The 22,995-nt window shown below is 39.8% G+C and overlaps 2 protein-coding genes across 2 annotated transcripts in view; one reads left to right on the forward strand and one right to left on the reverse strand.

Moving 5' to 3' along the window:
• Window positions 1-462: 462 nt before the first annotated feature.
• The window catches only part of LOC307152235 (uncharacterized protein), a 295,127-nt gene continuing 272,594 nt past the window's right edge, over window positions 463-22,995 (forward strand). The window contains exons 1-4 of the mRNA XM_079860681.1: window positions 463-563; window positions 1,118-1,185; window positions 1,329-1,367; window positions 2,137-2,193. Of these exons, the coding sequence (XP_079716807.1) occupies window positions 1,167-1,185; window positions 1,329-1,367; window positions 2,137-2,193 (115 nt within the window). The 5' untranslated portion in view covers window positions 463-563; window positions 1,118-1,166. The remainder of the gene's footprint in view (window positions 564-1,117; window positions 1,186-1,328; window positions 1,368-2,136; window positions 2,194-22,995) is intronic.
• LOC307152500 (uncharacterized protein) lies at window positions 9,114-21,860 on the reverse strand. The gene is made up of 8 exons (XM_079861199.1): window positions 21,759-21,860; window positions 21,116-21,223; window positions 20,472-20,579; window positions 19,828-19,935; window positions 18,792-19,416; window positions 14,915-14,982; window positions 14,152-14,280; window positions 9,114-9,330 (listed from the first exon to the last, which is right to left on the reverse strand). The coding sequence occupies exons 1-7, from the start codon at window positions 21,795-21,797 to the stop codon at window positions 14,167-14,169; spliced, it is 1,170 nt and encodes a 389-aa protein (XP_079717325.1). The 5' UTR covers window positions 21,798-21,860; the 3' UTR covers window positions 9,114-9,330; window positions 14,152-14,166.

Consider the following 22,995-nt stretch of genomic DNA (forward strand, 5'->3'; position numbering starts at 1 on the left):
ATTTCAGTGATGAGGGAAGAAAAAAAAGCATTATCAGCAGTTCAGATCAACAGTTTCCCAAAATCACCTGATCATATTTTCTCTTGGCTTTATATATATATATTTGATATATGTATATAAAATAGACTGACTCTAATTGGAGAAGAATATCCTAGTTTGTAAAATAAAAAATGAAATTAAGCCATCTTCTGCAACATATCTATTTAAAATGTAACATACAAAAGTCTTAACTGTAGATATCTGTGAAACAATCAGAGAATCTGATCACAACGTCTATGTACAATTTATATTTATGATACGAGTCAATAATCTGAGTTTGAGGGATGGACGGGAATGTTGGGATTATCCATGCCGGGTCGCGTCGATCTGAAAAAAATAGGGAGAATGAAATTACACATATTGTGTGGAAAGTTGTATTTGAGGAAGGAAAACAGTGGACTTGGTTTCATATTTCCTCATTAGAATGATGGACAGATAACTTCTCTACATCATCTCAACACACACAAACTTTTTCTTCAGTCAGTCGTGTCGGGTGATGATCACTGTATATCAGCTTATATCAGGTAAAATCTTCTTTCTGCTCATAATGATCCTCATCACTCTCTTTATGTCAAAAACATGTATTGATGTGTGTGTGTGTTACAGTTGTGTAGTTATAATTGATTTGTGTGTAGTTATAGTTGAGTAATTTGGGTAATTTTAGTAATTTGAGTAATTATAGTTAAATAACTCCAGAGCACTTGTTGATTTTCAACAATTTTCAGGTCTGATGTTTTTGGGAAACAGTTTGTGATTGTAAGATTATTTGTGATTCTTAATTTCTAGGAAAACAACAGAGCATTATTTCATCCGACACTATCTCACGACCGATTTATCTAAACCCCAGTGATGGCTTTAGGGGCGGGGTCAGGCGTATAGCTTATATCTCGTAGGAATTGATCGAATTGTTTCATCCTTTATTGCATTGTGTTTGACAATAACGGTTTTAAAAGTCTCAATTTGAACTCTGATCCAAAATCAAATGCTGTGGAATGTTTTACATGTGTGTTTGAAACAAAGAGCCTTTTTATAAATCATGTGTCAATGCAACTAATTTGTTTATTCTCTAACTGTAAAGGAAACTCGTCCTCTGAACTGGTTTGTGGATAAACAGAAATAAACTGACAATGGTTTCCTTTCATAAAGGTGAGTATTCTTCTTGTGTTTAAAGGTTGCCTCTCATCGCCCCAAAAACCTTTTGAACTGTGAACTTATGAAGAATGTAGTTTTCTCAGACTCAATCCAATACAATTTCAGTTGTTTTTATTGACTTTTTCTTCATATTTCAGGTTTTATAAAAACTCATCCTCTCATCTCTGTTATTCTGTGTAAGTCTAAACAGTGTTTTTTGCTTTTGTCTGTATGCTGATGTAATGACCAGTGAATCAGATCTGGTTTATCCTTCACGTCACTTCACACAGTAAATTCCCCGGTGTTGAATTACCATCGCTCAGTGTTCATAAGGGAAACTCCAGCAGAGTGTTCAAAGAAACACAGAAGCAGTGTTAGAGTTAATGAGATAATTAAGTAATTAATTGAGTGATGATTGTTTGATTATTAAAGAAACCTGATGATAACAAGCAGAAACAATGAAGAAAAGAGAAACAAAAGAACTACAACTGACTTCAACCACAGCTTAATATGAAATCAACTGGAAAAAATTAAATTTCTATTTCAAACCAGACTGACTCTTTCTGTCGTTCGTCTGAGAATTAGCAGAGGTTTAGATGTTAATGATTTATTGAAAATGTTTGTTTTTATTGAATCAGTGTTTCTTTTAGTTGTGCAATCTTAGCTTTTTATATCCGTATGACACACACATCATACTTCATATAGATACTGTAGAGTTACAATGGTGCTTTTTTGTTAGTTTGAACAGAAAAGGCTTGAGAGTTTCATAATGTGGAAAAGATGGATGAGAATAATAATAATTTCTAGGATAGACAATACAATATTCTGTGAAAGAAAAAGTCATGATGACAGAACTTTCATTTTTGGGTGAACTATTATTTTAAGAATTTGTATTTATATATGTTTATTTATATTTTATTGTGTCCTAAACATGTTGATTCATTTGTATTTATAATTATTTTTTAGATGTCTTAAGACTGTACTTGGCCTTTTCAACTGTCTCACCGGTGACGACTGCAATAGGTAATGTACACTGAAAAAATGTTTTGTCATTTCAACTAAACATCTACAATAACTGAGCAGAGCGAGAGAGAGAGCCCCGGCCGCGCGCGCGCACTCACTATTAATAATAATAATAATAGCTAATTATTATTTTTTTCGCGACCAAAACAGTTATAAAAATGCTGTCATTAGGATTCTAGTGTCAATGTATTGCTTGTTTTTTCTGTTTACATTTCATATGGTGACACTTCTCTTCTCCCATGATCGAACATAGAATGCTGCTACGTCTGAGCGGCCAAAGCGTCAACAAGCTTCCCCGAACTTTTTCACAAGCGTCCTTGACAGGGCGGCCAGAGCTTCTTTGCAGCTCAAGTCGGCGGCGGTGTGAACGTACAGTAACAACTTCCGTTCTGATTGCCGCGCTTGACTTCGAGGTGTAACCTTTATTATTGTTCGGTCTGAAACGGCGCCCAGTGACGGATGGTGGAGCAATATTGTTGTCCAGGTGGAAATCGGGAGGGGCTTTGAAATTCAAGAGTCTCCCGGAAAAATCGGGAGGGTTGGCATGTAGGCTATGCTATAAATGCATTTGAAAAAATAAAATAAAATAAAAAATCGCTTAAAAAACGTTCAGTACACCTAGATCTACGTGCCCCCTAAACCCACATAATAAAGATGGACAGTGACATAGAAATTTGCACAAAATAAGCATACGTTCCATACAATTGAGGTATTATCGAAATATCTAAATTTTAATAACGAGTGATTATTTAACAAAAGGCAAGTAAAACGGTCAGGGTTACATTTTAGACACACACACACACACACCTCTGAAGCGATAGAAAAGTCCTCGGGACCGCATCACTCGCAAGACGAAACCTGCATTGGTGTACAGGGCCGAAGTCCACCATTCTCCCGTTGAATGGTTGCTACTGCACACACATAGTTTAGATGTGTCCGTGGTTGATGGCCAACCAGCCGCCCGCAGTCAGAGTCTAGCCCTGGCAGCATCGCGGGGAAAGATGCACTGGAACTTTTGCACCACGAAAACAAACGCGTGTCCCATCATTGCCTCTCTCATCTACTACGCGATATCATAAGGCTTGTTCGACTTCATGCAGCTCTGCGCAGACCGATCGGCGGCTGACTTAAAGCAGTGCATGCCGGTTAGAAATTTTGTCCGACTTGATACAGCGGCGACACCACGTGACTGTGACGTGTGCCATCAAAGGTGCCGGAGAACTCAGCCAGCGCAGCTTCTCAAGAGCGGCTGCACTGGGCTGCACGAGGGCTGATGACGACACAGCTGTTCCACGATCACGATCACGTGTGTTTCGTGTTTATTCGAACACCTTTAGTTCCTCTAAAGCTCTCAAATCAGTTTTTTATAACAGTAAACACTCTTTTCATGTCGTTGCGATGTTGTGTCATGTTTATCAAATTAAAACTGAATAAAAAACGTAGACTCCACTTCATTGATAGTAGCTTATGTTGAACTTTATTCTTGTTCAAACAGACGCTGTATGAAGCAGTACATAAAGTATTGAATGAAAATGTCTCAGAAACATCTGTGTATTATTTGGCAAATATTGCATTTATTTCACTTCAGCTGTGGTAAAGTATGCAAACACCACATGAGCGGTCACTACGGGAACCAGAAAGTGTCCGACTTCACGTCTCCGTTTGCAGCTCCTCCCCGCCTGCACGCGGCTTCTCTCGCCGATCGGTTACATCCAGCCGCAGCCAATGTCCAACACACCTATAGTTTGACATGTCTGTCATTGGAAAGATCCACGTGGTGTCATGAATAATTAAGAGAAAGTGTCTTCTCATTGGATAAAAAACTCAGTCTCATTAATAATTATGAGACACCGATGAGTCATCAAAGTACAGCCTGTGACGTGGACACGATGAAGATTTTAAACCCGGAAGACGAAAATAGCGTATAAAAACTAAAATTTAACCATTTTCCCCCTACTATTAAATCTAACAGATGCTAACATTGTCTTCAATGGTGTTCAACACACATACCTCTGTTCAAATCTCAGAAATTTTGGTTTAGGGTGTCATGACCCTTTAAATATGAATATGAATATCTTATTCTTCATTCAGTTCTGAACAGAATCAGACTTAACAGATTTTTTAAACGCTTATCAAAATAGAGTAGTGCTACAGCGCTATTATTATCAGAGCATGTGAGCAGAAAGCCGGGAGAGGACGAGTGAACGAGAGGAGAGCGTCATTTACCAGCGTTGCCCAGCACTGCTACACACACCATGTTAAAGCTCAGAAGATTTGCAAACAGAAACAAGTCCAGAGAAACTTTCCAGACCACAGTTTTAAGCGGACTTTGCTTTTACACACACTGTGGAGAGCACACACACACACACACACACACACACACAGTGGAGAGCACAGCACACACACACACACACACAGAGGAGAGCGCGCGCGCGCGCACACACACGTTATTTTCCTATCAAATGTCGAGAGCGCATTATTGTAGCGCGAAAGTATATTAATATAATGCGCGAGCACGAATCTCTCTGCTCGCGCGCGGGAACTGGGCGCACGCTCTCAGATACACGCTGCTCTTGTAAGAATTTGCTCTGGGCTCGCTCAGAGAATATACCTGCAGGCTGCACTTAAAACGTGTTCAGTGCAATCGCGAATCTCTCCTCTTCGCTTAATGTAAGCGTGTATGTGCTTAGACTGTCCCGTGAGTATCAATGAGTATTAGTTCATGTGTGCAAATGAAATGTAGATAATCGAGGTTATTATACGATATACTGCAGCTTATTCAGTAATCTGTCCAAGACTAGTCGTCTAAAGATCTGTAGGGAAAAAAAGTAGGCTAGTCATTATAAAAGCTAAAGCAGATGTTACACATCTAATATAACAGTTACAAATGGTATTTCTTACAATGAATAACAAAATTCCAGAACTACTAGTAATTGTCAGGTTTAAAGACACTATAATGACCAGGGCTGGATTTCCCGATAACATTGTCTCTTAGCGTGCTACAAAGATTCTAAAGGTATATCTTAAATTAAGATATACCTTTTCTAGACGTGTTCCCCGAACTATACCTTATTGCTGCTTAAAGGGATATTCACCCAAAAATGATTAAAGTCATAATTTACTCCCCCTCAAGTAGTTTCAAACCAGTATGAATTTCTTTGATCTGCTGAACACAAAGGAATAATTTGGAAGAATGTCAGTAACTAAGCAGAATGTCAGTACCCCACCACCACCACCACCACCACCACCACCACGTACTACTAGTAGAATAGAAAAAATTAGATATCTGTGTATGAAATATGACAAGCGTTGAGCACGTTTGTGTCTGGTTCAGTGCAAAAGCACATTTGAATTTAGCAGTGAATCTTTGCATTTATTCTTTGCCATAATCCTAATTGAACACTGGGGGCCCTATTTTAACGATCTGAAACGCAAGTATCAAGCGCGAAACGCAAGTAACTTTGTGGGCGGGTCTTGGGCGCTGTTGCTATTATACCGGCGGGATAAATGACTCTTGCGCCCGACGCAAATCTAAAATGGGTTGGTCTGAAGTAGCTTCATTACTCATAGGTGTGGTTTGGGCATAACGTGAAATAAACCAATCAGAGCGACATCTCACATTCCCTTTAAGAGCAGACGCACTTGTTCTATAGCGGATTCCTATTATAACGGCGGATTTGCCAGGCGCGCGCCAGGAGCGGTTCACAGCCGAGGAGACCGACGTTCTCGTCAGGGACATTGAGGATGGAGAAACACACCCAAATTAGCTTCGGTTAAACAGGCATATGATAATTTGGGTAAATGTGTAAGCGAGATGTATGCTTTTATAATAAAATATCTATCTATCTATCTATCTATCTATCTATCTATCGTAATAATGTATGATTTGCAAAAATGAAAAAAATGAGAACCGCTGCGTCTGTGTGTAGATGAGAGAATTAAAGTGTATGCGCGTTGTGCACACGCTACATTGATTATGGCCCTTAAAACAGCATATGAATAACATGCGCAAAGCGCCACTGACTTTAGACTGTTTTTTTCGGTCAGTGGCGCAATTGTTTTCTAAACCTGTAAAATAGCATGAGGGAACGTTTGCGCCGGAACACGCCTCCACTTTGCGCTGAACCGCCCCGGGGAGCGCAAGTGTATTTCTTAGTTAACCGGCGTGCCTCTGTGGAGGGAAAAGTCCGCTTTGCGCGGGTGCAAAATAGGAATGATACATGCGTCGGTGTACAAAGTCAATTGCGCTGGGTGCAAGATAGGGCCCTGGGTGTGTTACTTACAGCTTCAGAATTATATTTGTATATTTCAACAGTGATAAGGTATAGATAAGAGTGGTCCAGACCAACCTTACAGAAGTTATACTTAACTAAGAACGTTTCGGGAAACACGTATTAACGTTAGATAGAGCTTTAGCTTAAGGTATAATTTAAAAACGACATAGAGTTAAGAAGGTTTCGGAAAATCCAGCCCTGTAACATTTCCTTTCAGATAACTTTAGAGTCTGGAGTACCAATGTTTACAATACATATTGTGCAGATAGACAGTCTAGGTCATTCATATGTAAAATAATCCAATCGCCCACTTCCCAGACATTTCTAAGATACATTTGACATTTTTAACATCAAAACAAATAAAACGTCTTGATTGAACTTAAGTGAACTTAATCCTTGTGCGGTTCAATATCAACCAATAAGATTCCATGTACGATGTAGTGTTTTCATTGGTCAGTCGTTGAAGCCTATTTCTGATTTCTGGTTGTTGCCGTTTTGACAGCGTTTATGCCAAGAGCAAAGAGAAAGAAATCGAAGAGAAGAGTACTTAGGCATGCGCGAACGCACGGGACACAGTCTAAGCACATACACGCTTAGCGAAGAGGAGAGATTCGCGATTGCACTGAACACGTTTTAAGTGCAGGCATATTCTCTGAGCGAGCCCAGAGCAAATTCTTACAAGAGCAGCGTGTATCTGAGAGCGTGCGCCCAGTTCCCGCGCGCGAGCAGAGAGATTCGCGCTCGCGCATTATATTAATGTACTTTCGCGCTACAATAATGCGCTCTCGACATTTGATAGGAAAATAACGTGTGTGTGTGTGTGTGTGTGTGTGTGTGTGTGTGTGTGTGTGTGTGTGTGTGCCAGCCATACTGCGGAGAGCATACACACACACAGCGGGGAGCACACACACAGCGGATAGCACACACACACACACACACACACACAGCAGAGAGCATACACACACAGCGAAGAGCGCGCGCACACACACAGCGGAGAGCACACACACAGTGGAGAGTACACACACACACACACAGTGGAGAGCACACACACACACACAGCGGAGAGCACACACACACAGTGGAGAGCACACACACACACACAGCGGAGAGCACACACACAGCGGATAGCACACACACACACACACACACAGCAGAGAGCATACACACACAGCGAAGAGCGCGCGCACACACACAGCGGAGAGCACACACACAGTGGAGAGTACACACACACACACACAGTGGAGAGCACACACACACACACAGCGGAGAGCACACACACACAGTGGAGAGCACACACACACACACAGCGGAGAGCACACACACACACACACACACACACACACACACAGCGGAGAGCACACACACACACACACAGTGGAGAGTACACACACACACACACACACACACAGTGGAGAGTACACACACAGTGGAGAGCACACACACACACACACACAGTGGAGAGCACACACACACAGAGGAGAGCACACACACACACACACAGTGGAGAACACACACACACACAGTGGAGAGCGCACACGCACACACACACACACACACACACACACACACACACACATACTGGTTTCCATGCTGAATGGGGACCAACTTTATGATCATCACTTGTGGGGACCACCCTTTCTAAAGGTTCTAGAGGTACGAAAAAAATTAGGGATACTTACCATAGCTTTGATAACTTATACACGCCTTCAGATATCTGAATTGATGAAGTAATGATTTGACCATGCGTTATGGGGACTTTTGAAAAATCGAGTTGACATGTCTTATAGGGACCAACTTTGCATAATATTTGCATAATTCACACAACCTCCCATTAGATTTGTGGGGACCTAATTTGCATAATTCACACAACCTCCTATTTGATTTGTGGGGACTTAATTTGCATAATTCACACAACTTCCCCTTTTGATTTGTGGGGACCTAGATAGAACAAGAAATATATTACTAATGACAAATAATAGGCATTTATACGAAGTAATTCCTCAGATTGCATTTGTCCATTTGCCCTTAAAAAAATGGGTTCAATCTACAACCAAGCTTCACTCTTGCATAGAACACCTATGGCCAGTTTCACAGACCAGCCTTAAGATAGTCTCAGACTAAAGTGTGTGTTTAAGCCGTTTTAACTGAAAGCACATCTTAAATTAAGTCCTTTGTGTCCAAGTGCCATTGTTTTGTCTCAAGATGCACACCAGTAATGCTTATTTCTAAGACACGTTTATAAAAGCTACTTAAATGTCCTAACTGAACTAAAGGCCTAATCCTGGTTTAATCTAAATCCTGTCTGTGAAACCAGGCCCTAGTGTTGTGCTTGTAATCATCTCCTCAACATGCAGAATATTTGTTTGGATCGATTGATTGTTCTTACAATTGATTGGAATATTAGTGTGATTGAAGTGGATTATATGTGAATGGAGAACTTTTTCACTGCAACAAAGGACTGCATGCAAGTAATGAATTATTGTCTGGATATTTTCCAACCCATTTCATACCCACAGGTCAAACATTTAAACCTTTCCACTTCAAACTATTCTTTCTATAATTGTAATTTTTTCGGCCAACCTCCCAGCATCAGCTGCTACTCATTCACCTGATACTTATAAAAAATAAAACAAAATCTACTACTAATTGAGCTTCAACACATTTATTCACTACTAATAAATGTAAAACTTTACGGTCTTCAAATCGCGGTTCTTCAGTGCTTCTGGTTCAGCTTTTAAACATTTGTCACAGTCGCTCTTTGCTTGTACAATGAACGATGTGATGAATGTGATGAATCGCTTCATGTGCCTTTCCACCGCCTGCACCTCTGTCTGCTGCCAGGGTGTCTTCTGGGTACTTTTACCTAAAAGTGGACAGAAAAAACAATTGAAATGATAAAGTGTGTGCTGGAATTCCAATCCGAAGTTCTGAATCCTATTATCAGTATTTATTAGGTCTGGTTATTACAGTTTTTCTCAGTCGCTTTGGTGCATTTCTCACATCACTATTTACATTTGCACAACAGTTAAAGCAGTTCTCAGAACAATTAGTACAAACTGCAAAACCTAGTTGATAACCTGCAAAAGCGTATCACTTGCTCAAAATGGATAGCTCATTCCTCAAAAGCAAGTATTCATGTCAATGAAAGTGTCAGTGTCATCAAGATGAAAAGTCCTGACACCATTGTTTATGAACAAGATAGTCAAATGGCTTGGTTATGTTTTCATTATGACAGTTTATTCTGTAAATGTTTTCCATTGCAAAAAAGTCAGATCTTGGTAACACTACCTGTACATGCTCAAGATAGCACTATATACTATTTGAACAGCCATTTGAAAAATACAGTAAAGTTACACATTACTGTATTTAGTGAGGTAACAGAGTACAAGACACTGAATATGTATGTTTCACATTTTTACTGCATATGCTCTTTGCAATTCTAATTTGTTCACAGCATTGTGCAAATGAAATAAATACAGCTATGCATAGAGCTATGCACAACTGTAAACAATATTGCAGTACATATTGGAACTGAACATACAACATACAGTACATAGTACTGTAATCATTCATGCACATCCAGATGTTCCTCATCAGTGAAAGCTGAGATTCACCTGAGAGAAATTATTCAATTTAGGAGGCATTTTCAGAAAAATAATAATAATAATAATAATAATAATAATTTAAAAAAAAAGTGTAAAATTTGCTTGACAGATTTTGATAACTAGTTCAACATTTTTGTATGTAATGACTCAAGCAATGAAATGAGGACTATTAGTTTTATATGGAATGACTATTCAGCATTCACAAGTATAGTTAATTTTGACTGACATGACATAAGCAAATGATAATGTTATATAACAGCAGAGAGTTGTATGAAAGCAATAGATGCATGTCCAAAAGCATTTGCAGTTTGTTGGAAGGAATGAGAAACTGCTACTATGATGTGCACAAATGACTAAATGTTGTGGAGGTTGAACTAACTGTTGTGCAAATGTAAATAGTGATGTGAGAAATGCACCAAAGCGACTATTATTATTATTATTATTTATTAGGTCTTTTATTATTATTATTATTTATTAGGTCTTTTATTAGTCGGTTAGTCGCAGGACATACAGGCGCCGGCGCGATCATTTAACTTTCAATACTCTTATCTGTATGAATAAAAGGACAGAGTAATGCAAACTGTAAAGGTTCAACTCTTATTTCTGTAAACTCACAATAACTACAAAATGTTGTGCTTTGTAAAATAATGAAAACAATCAGGATGTGCTTTCTGCTGTCTCAGTGAACTTGAGCATCACAGAAATGAGCCGAAACTCAGCGTATACTCGCCTCACACCAGGGTGGGAATTATACCGCGGCCACGGCCGCCGTTGCCCTACACTTTGGCCTTCATGCCCCGTGAAAAAAAAATCATCGTACGGCCACAGTGGCCTGTGTGCCCTGGCCCTGTCCAAGTTCCATGTATAAAGCAGAGCATGTGAGCGGAGTGGAGCGGGAGCGAGCGGGGAGCGCGAGCGGGCGGATCTTGGACAGAGCGCAGAGCGGCAATTTCAAAAGGACAGAGCGTCGCCCTATTTCCCGCTCCAGTTTCGCTCCGCTCACACCACGAGTCTGAAGCATGCTTAGTCAAGCCTGACCCTGAATCCATCTGTCTTGCACAGTCATCAACAGTAGACTATTTTCAGTCAAAACTCAGCTCAATAATGGAGTTCAAAAACTCCAAACCATTATGTAGCCTACTATTAATAAGTCGCTCCGGAGTATAAATCGCAACAGTCAAAAAATGCGCCATGAAGAAGAAAAAACACATACAGTATAGGCCTAGCCTAAGTCGCACTGGACTATAAGTCGCATTTATTTAGAAATTTATTTCACAAAAAAAAAAAAACACAATGTTACAGACAAGTATAGCCTACTTGCCTCACAGACCTGAGACATATATATAAAGCTTGAAATGTCTACTTTTAAACAGAACAATTCAAAACGAAAGAAAACAGACTTCTCTCTTATGTAATCCGTATGAAATGTGCAATTCTCTCTGGCGCGTTCACTACTGCGAAGATCGCGAGTCAGCATCTTTCCAGCCGACACAGACATAAAAAAAATAAAAAACTGGTTTATTAGTAAACAATTAAAATGTCTCCTGCTATATTTTACATATTCATAATCATTAATTTTGCCGGTTCGTTGTGACAGCTTTTAGGTGCTTTATTGGCAGCAGCGCCACCCTTACATCGCATCAGCACCGAAAACATAGAGATTCTTTTCTTTTGGGGGCATTTTGTTTGTGTTCAGACTTTCTCAGTTGTTTTTAGGCGCGATGTTAGAGGATGCTGCTAATAAAGTTGCTAGTAGGCCCACACATTGGATTCACGTTTATTATTATAGGCTAAAAAAAATACCCCAGGTTTTATGCCGTTCGTATCATTTTATTTTGTTGTATTTATCCGCCACACCTTTAAGGCCGGTCCGTGAAAATATTGTCTGATATTAAACCGATCTGTGGCGCAAAAAAGCTTGGGGACCGCTACAAGTGATATACATGTAGATTTTTTTCCTTTTTTGGAGCGAGCGGGGGGCGATTTGAGTGGAGCGCGAAGCAAACTGCGTTGAGCGCTGAGCAATAATGATTGTGAGGGTGTATACCTTCTGGATGGAATGGTTCTCTCTCTCACACTCACATGATATAGAGGACTGAATGAATATTTTGAATGCTTTTATTGGCATTTGTGTTGTTTCTGAATGCTTTTATTGGCATTTATGTTGTTTCTATTGTTGTGTGAGGGTGTATACCTTCTGGATGTAATGGCGCTCTCTCTCTCTCTCTCATTAAAAAATGTTTTTTTTTATTAAAAAAGTCATAATCCATGTCTTATTCCAAATTAGGATGTTATGGTATCAATCTGAATGGGAAAACCATCGAATTGTACTCAATGGCCTTTGTGCCCTGTCATATGGCCTTGGTGCCCCTAAAAAAAAAAGAAAAGGTGGAGGCCAAATGGCCTTGCCCCTAAAATTACATAATTCCCACCCTGCCTCACACACACACACACGTGAGAAATATATCTATAGAAAGCTTGAAATGTCTGCTTTTAAACGAATCAATTCAAGTGGAAAATAAATACTCAGATTATGTAATCCGTATGAAATGCGAGTCACTGCGGAGATGACGAGTCTGTATCATCGACTTAATCTCTGCAGCCGAGAATATCAATAAATTATTACAATGTTTGTTTAGACAGTCTCCTTCTGACACAAGACACACTCAATCATTATTTTTGCCGGTGCGCTGCGGAACTTTAAGTGTGCGCTTGATCGCTAATTAGGCTATGTATTATATAGGCAATTAAAGGCTCATTATTATGAGTTATGGCTTATTAATATAAAAATGCGATTAGTTGACTAATAGCTTAATGAACGACTACTAGTCGACTAGAAAAAAAAAAAACTTTAGTCGAGGGCAGCCCTAGTATTTATGTCAGCATCTATATTGCAAGAGAAATTAATTTGCACTCTACCTATAAATAGAATTACACTGTCAATCAAACAGTGATTTTTACATTCAGTCACTTGGCCTGAAATGATCATTGGAGAAAAGGAAAATATATTAGGATCAATGTCTTGGCTGCAAGTTATTTTTATGCATCCATCCACTCAAACTGCTCCAGGGGTTAGGCTAGTTATTACTGATTCGGTGTTTTCATTTTTAGAACAGCTACAGTTCCTACTAGTGCCACAAAACACCTAGTAGATTCTAGCATCAACCAAGTAACCCTCTAAACAACTACAGATGGGTTCCTGAGCAACATGACTGTCAATCTCCCTCGGACTGGGGCTCCATGCAAGATCTCACCTCGTGGGGTCTCAATGATCCTAAGAAAGGTGAGAAATCAGCCCAGAACTACACGGGAGGAGCTGGTCAATGACCTAAAAAGAGCTGTGACCACCGTTTCCAAGGTTACTGTTGGTAATACACTAAGACGTCATGGTTTGAAATCATGCATGGCACGGAAGGTTCCCCTGCTTAAACCAGCACATGTCAAGGCCCGTCTTAAGTTTGCCAATGACCATTTGGATGATCCAGAGGAGTCATGGGAGAAAGTCATGTGATCAGATGAGACCAAAATAGAACTTTTTGGTCATAATTCCACTAAACGTGTTTGGAGGAAGAAGAATGATGAGTACCATCCCAAGAACACCATCCCTACTGTGAAGCATGGGGGTGGTAGCATCATGCTTTGGGGGTGTTTTTCTGCACATGGGACAGGGCGACTGCACTGTATTAAGGAGAGGATGACTGGGGCCATGTATTGCGAGATTTTGGGGAACAACCTCCTTCCCTCAGTTATGTAGTCAAATGATATGTAGATGAGGATCTGCATAGTAAAACTAGGCGTCGTAAGCTCCACATATGGTTATTTCGGGTGGAGATGCATGTACGCACAATCTTCCGCTGACTGGGATTTATAAAGTGAATTCTGCGCAGGTTCTGGCGTACGCACGGTTTTATAAGTCTGAATATTTTTTTGCGTACGCCATTTTTGGCTTTCGGGCGCACGTACACTTTTAGTAAGGTTCCTACGCACAGTTTTATAAATGAGGCCCCTGGTCTGAGATCTGGGTGTTAAAGTGCTCCTAAAGGGTCTAATTTAGTCTAAGAAATGTGTAAAGAGTTCACCTTTGGAAGAAGGCCTCACAGCACTGGCTCCTGTAGGCATCTCTTCATCTGATGGTGGTCTGGGTCTCTTGGGTGGTGGCGGCATGTCATTCCTCTTGGTAGGAGGAAGTGCCACCTCTGCTGATGGTTCTATGGAAAATAATCAAAGTTCAACATTTTCAGAAAGATACAATTTAAATGTACTATAGAATGCTGACAATACACTGTTATTTGTCACACTTATGCACTAATTATTTAAAATCATTAAAGTACAATAAACCCTAAACCTGTGCAATTGTTCATTATTGCAAGTATAATTGAACTACATCTTTCCAGCAGACATTTAATCAAATATAAGTGCAAGTAAATTGAGTATAACCATTTTATTTCATGTCTTAATCATCTGACATGATTCGTTTTGTGCCATGACACAACCAACACGAGAAGAGAGCAGATCAGCTAGTGTTTTATGAAAAATGAAAAATGTACAAGTTTCTCCTATGAAATATATTTTTTATGGTAGTAAACTCACAAAAAAATATTCACTCCAGAATGAATGTTTAGTGTAATTTAGTTGAAGAATAGCTTGGAGGCATTTGATTCATTACACAATGAGCCGTTTCGTCAAAAAAAACAACATTTGTTCAGCATACTGAAGCATCTTCTTTAATGTTGGCTATGATGTTAGAACAATATTTTTGTCTGTCAGGTCTTCACAAGTTACGTGACTGAAAATTATGAATAACTGCAAAATGTAGTAGTGTATTTTGACAGTAATACAAACCGTCAACAGTAGATGAACAGTGTCCCTCTTGTATGCTCCCGTCTTCCTCATCACAGTCAATAACGTTTCTGTGGAAGTTCAAAGTACAGCTTAACAATGGTATATAATGGATCATAAACACCTGGTATACGAATAGATGGTAGGGGTGTAACGGTTCACAAAATTTACGTTTCAGTTCAATACGATACACTTGTGTCACGGTTCGGTACGTTTTTGATACAGCAAAAAGAAAAAAAATGCCAGAGTAATTTCCTTGATTTAATTTTTTTATTCTTTTTTTTATTAAAACTAACATCATAAAGTATGATTTTTTTTTACTTTGAGCAATTCTGGAGCTATAATTGACTCTTCTTAGGAGCATATAAAACAAAACGCTCCTTGGAAAAAGTGAAATGTAATATTGTAGTAGTTATAAACAAAGGTTTATTTTAGTTCAGATTAACATTTGAGGGCAGCAATTGTATTTACAATGTCAAGTCAAGTCATCTTCATTTATATAGCGCTTTTAACAATGTAGATTGTCTCAAAGCAGCTTTACAGAGATAAGCTTATAATTTAAGGTAACAGAGATTGTTTCGGCTTTACAGCAGAGTTAAGTTATTTCCATCTAAAGTTAGTTTTGATTGATTTGCTTCCGTCGCAACGATCAAGCAATGTAGCCGCTAAGACGACACCATTCCCTCTACACAGACTTTAAACGCGAACCTGTGAGAAACGCTGATGGCGTTCACATGCGCATTTAGAATGGGTTCTATAGTTATGTGCGTTTGAATATACGCAGGTTAGGAATTCCCTACAAGCCAAGCCTAAACAAAGTACTTGTCTTTCCTTATAAATTTTGATAAAGAATTTTATTTTATTTTGTTGCTTTGGGGTAGGAACGCGAAACGAACAACGCCTTTCCCGACAACGCCTTATCTGTAGAGTGGTAGTGGGATCCTCCATAGGGAGAGACTAGTTGGCACTTCAGCACTGCGTTGTCATCGGTCCAGGCGAAAGTCATTCGTCAGATCTGGATACGGCCTGGATCCGGCAGGCTGCAGGAAAACCTCGGGATAAACACAGACACTAAAATTAGCGTAGATGCCATTCTTCTCATGATGTAACGAGTACATCAGGATTTTTGGGAAGTGTTCCCGAAAGCTAGGTCAAAGAGATGTGTCTTTAGTCTAGCTTTGAACTGACAGAGTGTGTCTGCTTCCCGGACAATGGTAGGAAGACTGTTCCAGAGTTTTGGTGCTAAATAGGAAAAGGATCTACCGCCAGCAGTCGATTTTGATATTCTAGGTATTAGTAACTGGCCGGAATTTTGAGATCGCAATAGACGTGACGGACTATAATGCGTTAAGAGCTCGCTCAAGTACTGCGGAGCTAAACCATTTAGTGCTTTGTAAGTGATCAGCAATATTTTAAAATTTATGCGATGTTTAATAGGGAGCCAATGCAGTTTTGACAGAACCGGGCTAATATGGTCATACTTCCTGGTTCTAGTAAGAACTCGAGCTGCTGCGTTTTGGACCAGCTGTAGTTTGTTTATTAAGCGTGCAGGACAACCACCCAGTAGAGCATTACAATAATCTAGCCTTGAGGTCATGAACGCATGAACTAATTGTTCCGCATTTGTCAATGAGAGCATATGGTGTAATTTAGATATATTTTTAAATGGAAAAATGCAGTTTTACAGATACTAGACACGTGACTTTCAAATGAAAGATTGGTATCAAAGAGCACACCCAGGTTCCTAACCGACGACGAAGACTTAACAGAGCAGCCATCAAGTGTTAGACAGTATTCTAGGTTATTACGTGAGGAAGTTTTTTGTCCAATAATTAGAAACTCTGTTTTTTCAGAATTTAGAAGTAGGAAATTACGAGTCATCCAATTTTTTTATATCCGCTATGCATTCCGTTCATTTTGTGAATTGATAAGTTTCGTTAGGTTTTGAAGAAATATAGAGCTGAGTATCATCGGCATAACAGTGAAAGCTAATGCCATGTTTCCTAATGATTTCTCCTAATGGTAGCATGTACAGAGTGAACAGCAGCGGTCCTAGTACTGAGCCTTGTGGTACGCCATACTGAACTTGTGATCGATGAGACATCTCATCATTTACTGCTACAAACTGATAACGGTCAGATAAGTATGATTTAAACCATGCTAGTGCATTTCCACTAATGCCAACATAATGTTCTAATCTATTTAAAAGAACGTTGTGGTCAATGGTGTCAAATGCAGCACTAAGATCGAGTAACACTAATAGAGAGATACAACCACGATCGGATGATAAGAGCAAATCATTTGTGACTCTAACGAGAGCTGTCTCGGTACTATGGTACGGTCTAAATCCTGAATGGAAATCCTCGCAGAGATCATTTCTTTCAAGAAAGGAACACAGTTGTGAGGATACTGCCTTTTCTAATATCTTTGACAGAAAAGGTAGATTCGAGATCGGCCTATAATTGACTAATTCTGTAGGATCAAGTTGCGTTTTTTTAACAAGCGGTTTAATCATAGCCAGCTTAAAGGTTTTTGGTACGTATCCTAGAGACAAAGACGAATTAATGATATTAAGAAGAGGATCTATGACCTCTGGAAGTATTTCTTTCAGTAGCTTAGTTGGTATAGGGTCTAACATACATGTTGTAGATTTAGATGATTTAATGAGTTTAGTAAATTCTTCCTCTCCTATATCAACGAATTAATCCAATTTTTCCTCAGGGAGACTACAATGCACTGCCTGATGCGATACTGTAGTAGACGGTTGCATAGTTATAATTTTGTCCCTGATATTATCAATCTTATAAGTGAAGTTCATAAAATCATTACTGCTGTGTTGCTTGGAAACTTCGGTGCTTGAAGCTTTATTTTTCGTTAGTTTAGCCACCGTTTCAAATAAATACCTAGGATTATGTTTATTTTCTTCTAATAGGGTTGAAAAATAAGCAGATCTAGCAGCTTTTAAAGCCTCTCTGTAAGTAATTGAGCTCTCCTTCCATGAAATGCGAAATACCTCTAGTTTTGTTTTCTTCCAGTTGCGCTCCATTTTTCTGGCTGCTCTCTTAAGGGCCTGAGTGTGCTCGTTGTACCACGGCGTTGGACTATTTTCTTTAATCTTCTTTAAGCGCAACGGAGCAACTGTGTCTAAAGTGCTGGAAAAGAGAGAGTTAAACATTTCTGTTGTAATATCGAGTTTATTTTAATGTCAAAATAAAACCAACGTAATGTTACTTGAAGGCATTATAGCCTACTATTCCTGCCAAACTTCCATGGTTGCAGTTAGTGTTACTACAGTAAATCCATGGTAAATCCATCTGTGGACACCGGATAGTTCATTTATGGCACAATGTTTCTCCTGGTTTCCACGTCAGAGCTGTTTGAACCGTTAATAACGGAGAAATGTGAATGTTTCTCACAAGATCTCTCAGCGATGTTATTACTTCTGTGGCGAATTCAAATGATTTCTTTACTGGATCTCTTATTAGCGCTGTGTAGTAACAGTGTCGTATGATCATGATCAGCTTGCGCTGCACTGGTCCAAACTGATAAACGGTCCGTCAACCACACAATAACGAGCAGTTTCGTTCCGCTTGCATTACGTTTGCCATTTGACGTTGGACAATGTTGTGGTCGCGCCGGCGTCTCTTACATAACGAGAGCGCTTGCCACACGCGACCCGCCTACATTTGAAATAACGAAATTTTGGTCGGCAGGAAAAATGGTCCAACGAACCGTTCGGTTTGAAAATGCGTACCGAACACAGAACCGAAAGCATCGTACCAAACAGTTCAATACGAATACGTGTATCGTTACACCCCTAATAGATGGTAAACAGAAAATCAAACAGAAAATCAAACAAAAGTCAAATAAAATACCACACCATCAGGATCTATCCCAATTTCATCCAAGTTCTTGCCATGGAACTCAGCTAATCTTCCTTGCTCAAGAGCCATTAGAACTTTGCTGATCTTGGCAAGTTGCAGGGTCTTCTCAGGGAGTCGATAGAACTCATGATGGATTCTTATGTCGTGTCCAAGAAAGTTTGCCAGCTGGTCCATCTCGGTGTCAGTCATATTCAGCACTGTTGAAAGGGTTGCGGCATGCTTTCGCAGTCTTGTAGATGTCAGTGACTTGGGACACTTTGCGTCACACACCTTTGCAAAGCCACGGAGGCAGTCTGACCCTCGAAAATATGTCATGGCTTCTGGTCTTGCAAACATATAGGAATTGTCTTTCAGAACCCCACAAGCCTCTCTCTGCTTAACAAGGAGTTCTAAGGCACATAGCATTTTTGAAGTCAGAAGAATTGGAACTGGTCGACCACGCTTCCCCCTTGCGATAACCCTTGTGAAGTGTCTGCAGAGATTGTTTTCCACTTCAGAGAGTGCCCAGTCCACATCCTCATGTGGATCAGAAGTGTCTCTTGATAGAAATGCAGACAAAGGCATGCTCGAAACCACTCCTTCCCTGCGCCGGTTAAAGAGAATCATCTGGGCTAGACACACCTTTGCCAGAAAAAAAAACAATTATTCCTGTCCAGCAAACCTTGCTCACACACACATCTTGATTAAAACCAGCTTCATGAGGACCTTTCACACACAACGTTATATTTCCTTATGGGGACTAGTTTCATCATATTCAACACACAAGTTTGAACTCAAACACTGACTGAAAGTGTGTTGTGGGGACGTCGTGAGTGTCCATTTTAAAGCAACAATTAACCTAGAAAATAAATCCCTGTGAAGGATAAAACTGGCCCTAAATACTCCACTAGCACTAAACTACAGGACACATGTCGTTACATGGTTTAATGTACTAATTTACACCAGATACGCATCAAAATATGCCTAAAAATCACTAAACCATGACAAAGAGAGACAGTAGACCTAAATCTTTAGTGATGAATGTGAACGTACCTGTTGAGGAGAGTTGATCTGAGCAGATTCATCATCCATCTGAGTCTCTGACTGGAGAGAAGGATCAGAAGCACTCGCTGCGCTGGTTTTAATGGCAACGCTGGTTATCTGTAAGAGACAACATTCATAATGACAAGATATTAGAACATGGAAACACAAGAGAGAAATCTGAAGCAGATACCACATGATTTCAGAGAAATAGACAAATCAACTTCATCTAAAACATTTATTCCTGTCCAGTCAACCCCTGTCTGCGCTCACACACATCTGGATAAAACCCGGCTTCATGGGGACCTTTCACACACCTTCATGGGGACCTTTCACACACAATGTTATAGTTCCTTATGGGGACTAGTTTCATCAAATTCAACACATGAGTTTGAACTCAAACACTGACTGAAAGTGTGTTGTGGGGACGTCGTGAGTGTCCATTTTAAAGCAACAATTAACCTAGAAAATAATTCCCTGTGAAGGATAAAACTGGCCCTAAATACTCCACTAGCACTAAACTACAGGACACATGTCGTTACACGGTTTAATGTACTAATTTACACCAGATACGCATCAAAATATGCCTAAAAATCACTAAACCATGACAAAGAGAGACAGTAGACCTAAATCTTTAGTGATGAATGTGAACGTACCTGTTGAGGAGAGTTGATCTGAGCAGATTCATCATCCATCTGAGTCTCTGACTGGAGAGAAGGATCAGAAGCACTCGCTGCGCTGGTTTTAATGGCAACGCTGGTTATCTGTAAGAGACAACATTCATAATGACAAGATATTAGAACATGGAAACACAAGAGAAAAATTTGAAGCAGATACCACATGATTTTATAAAAAGAGACAAATCAACTTCATCTAAAACATTTATTCCTGTCCAGTCAACCCCTGTCTGCGCTCACACACATCTGGATAAAACCCGGCTTCATGGGGACCTTTCACACACCTTCATGGGGACCTTTCACACACAATGTCATAGTTCCTTATGGGGACTAGTTTCATCAAATTCAACACATGAGTTTGAACTCAAACACTGACTGAAAGTGTGTTGTGGGGACGTCGTGAGTGTCCATTTTAAAGCAATAATTAACCTAGAAAATAATTCCCTGTGAAGGATAAAACTGGCCCTAAATACTCCACTAGCACTAAACTACAGGACACATGTCGTTACACGGTTTAATGTACTAATTTACACCAGATACGCATCAAAATATGCCTAAAAATCACTAAACCATGACAAAGAGAGACAGTAGACCTAAATCTTTAGTGATGAATGTGAACGTACCTGTTGAGGAGAGTTGATCTGAGCAGATTCATCATCCATCTGAGTCTCTGACTGGAGAGAAGGATCAGAAGCACTCGCTGCGCTGGTTTTAATGGCAACGCTGGTTATCTGTAAGAGACAACATTCATAATGACAAGATATTAGAACATGGAAACACAAGAGAAAAATTTGAAGCAGATACCACATGATTTTATAAAAAGAGACAAATCAACTTCATCTAAAACATTTATTCCTGTCCAGTCAACCCCTGTCTGCACTCACACACATCTGGATAAAACCCGGCTTCATGGGGACCTTTCACACACCTTCATGGGGACCTTTCACACACAATGTCATAGTTCCTTATGGGGACTAGTTTCATCAAATTCAACACATGAGTTTGAACTCAAACACTGACTGAAAGTGTGTTGTGGGGACGTCGTGAGTGTCCATTTTAAAGCAACAATTAACCTAGAAAATAATTCCCTGTGAAGGATAAAACTGGCCCTAAATACTCCACTAGCACTAAACTACAGGACACATGTCGTTACACGGTTTAATGTACTAATTTACACCAGATACGCATCAAATATGCCTAAAAATCACTAAACCATGACAAAGAGAGACAGTAGACCTAAATCTTTAGTGATGAATGTGAACGTACCTGTTGAGGAGAGTTGATCTGAGCAGATTCATCATCCATCTGAGTCTCTGACTGGAGAGAAGGATCAGAAGCACTCGCTGCGCTGGTTTTAATGGCAACGCTGGTTATCTGTAAGAGACAACATTCATAATGACAAGATATTAGAACATGGAAACACAAGAGAGAAATATGAAGCAGATACCACATGATTTCAGAGAAATAGACAAATCAACTTCATCTAAAACATTTATTCCTGTCTAGTCAACCCCTGTCTGCGCTCACACACATCTGGATAAAACCCGGCTTCATGGGGACCTTTCACACACCTTCATGGGGACCTTTCACACACAATGTTATAGTTCCTTATGGGGACTAGTTTCATCAAATTCAACACATGAGTTTGAACTCAAACACTGACTGAAAGTGTGTTGTGGGGACGTCGTGAGTGTCCATTTTAAAGCAACAATTAACCTAGAAAATAAATCCTTATGAAGGATAAAACTGGCCCTAAATACTCCACTAGCACTAAACTACAGGACACATGTCGTTACACGGTTTAATGTACTAATTTACACCAGATACGCATCAAAATATGCCTAAAAATCACTAAACCATGACAAAGAGAGACAGTAGACCTAAATCTTTAGTGATGAATGTGAACGTACCTGTTGAGGAGAGTTGATCTGAGCAGATTCATCATCCATCTGAGTCTCTGACTGGAGAGAAGGATCAGAAGCACTCGCTGCGCTGGTTTTAATGGCAACGCTGGTTATCTGTAAGAGACAACATTCATAATGACAAGATATTAGAACATGGAAACACAAGAGAGAAATTTGAAGCAGATACCACATGATTTTATAGAAAGAGACAAATCAACTTCATCTAAAACATTTATTCCTGTCCAGTCAACCCCTGTCTGCGCTCACACACATCTGGATAAAACCCGGCTTCATGGGGACCTGTCACACACCTTCATGGGGACCTTTCACACACAACGTTATAGTTCCTTATGGGGACTAGTTTCACCAAATTCAACACATGAGTTTGAACTCAAACACTGACTGAAAGTGTGTTGTGGGGACTTCGTGAGTGTCCATTTTAAAGCAACAATTAACCTAGAAAATAATTCCCTGTGAAGGATAAAACTGGCCCTAAATACTCCACTAGCACTAAACTACAGGACACATGTCGTTACACGGTTTAATGTACTAATTTACACCAGATACGCATCAAAATATGCCTAAAAATCACTAAACCA

This window comes from Squalius cephalus (assembly GCF_949319135.1).
Source record: "Squalius cephalus genome assembly, chromosome: 2".
NCBI classification, from domain to species: domain Eukaryota; kingdom Metazoa; phylum Chordata; class Actinopteri; order Cypriniformes; family Leuciscidae; genus Squalius; species Squalius cephalus.

Bases quoted from the DNA above. Each gene is read 5' to 3' on its own strand.
- LOC307152500 (XM_079861199.1), bottom strand. From the start codon at position 21,797: ATGGATGATGAATCTGCTCAGATCAACTCTCCTCAACAG. The intron at 21,224-21,758 runs GTACGTTCACAT...TGTCTCTTACAG, and splicing joins AGATCAACTCTCCTCAACAG to ATAACCAGCGTTGCCATTAA. The intron at 14,983-18,791 runs GTGTGGTATTTT...GAACTTCCACAG, and splicing joins AATTGGGATAGATCCTGATG to AAACGTTATTGACTGTGATG.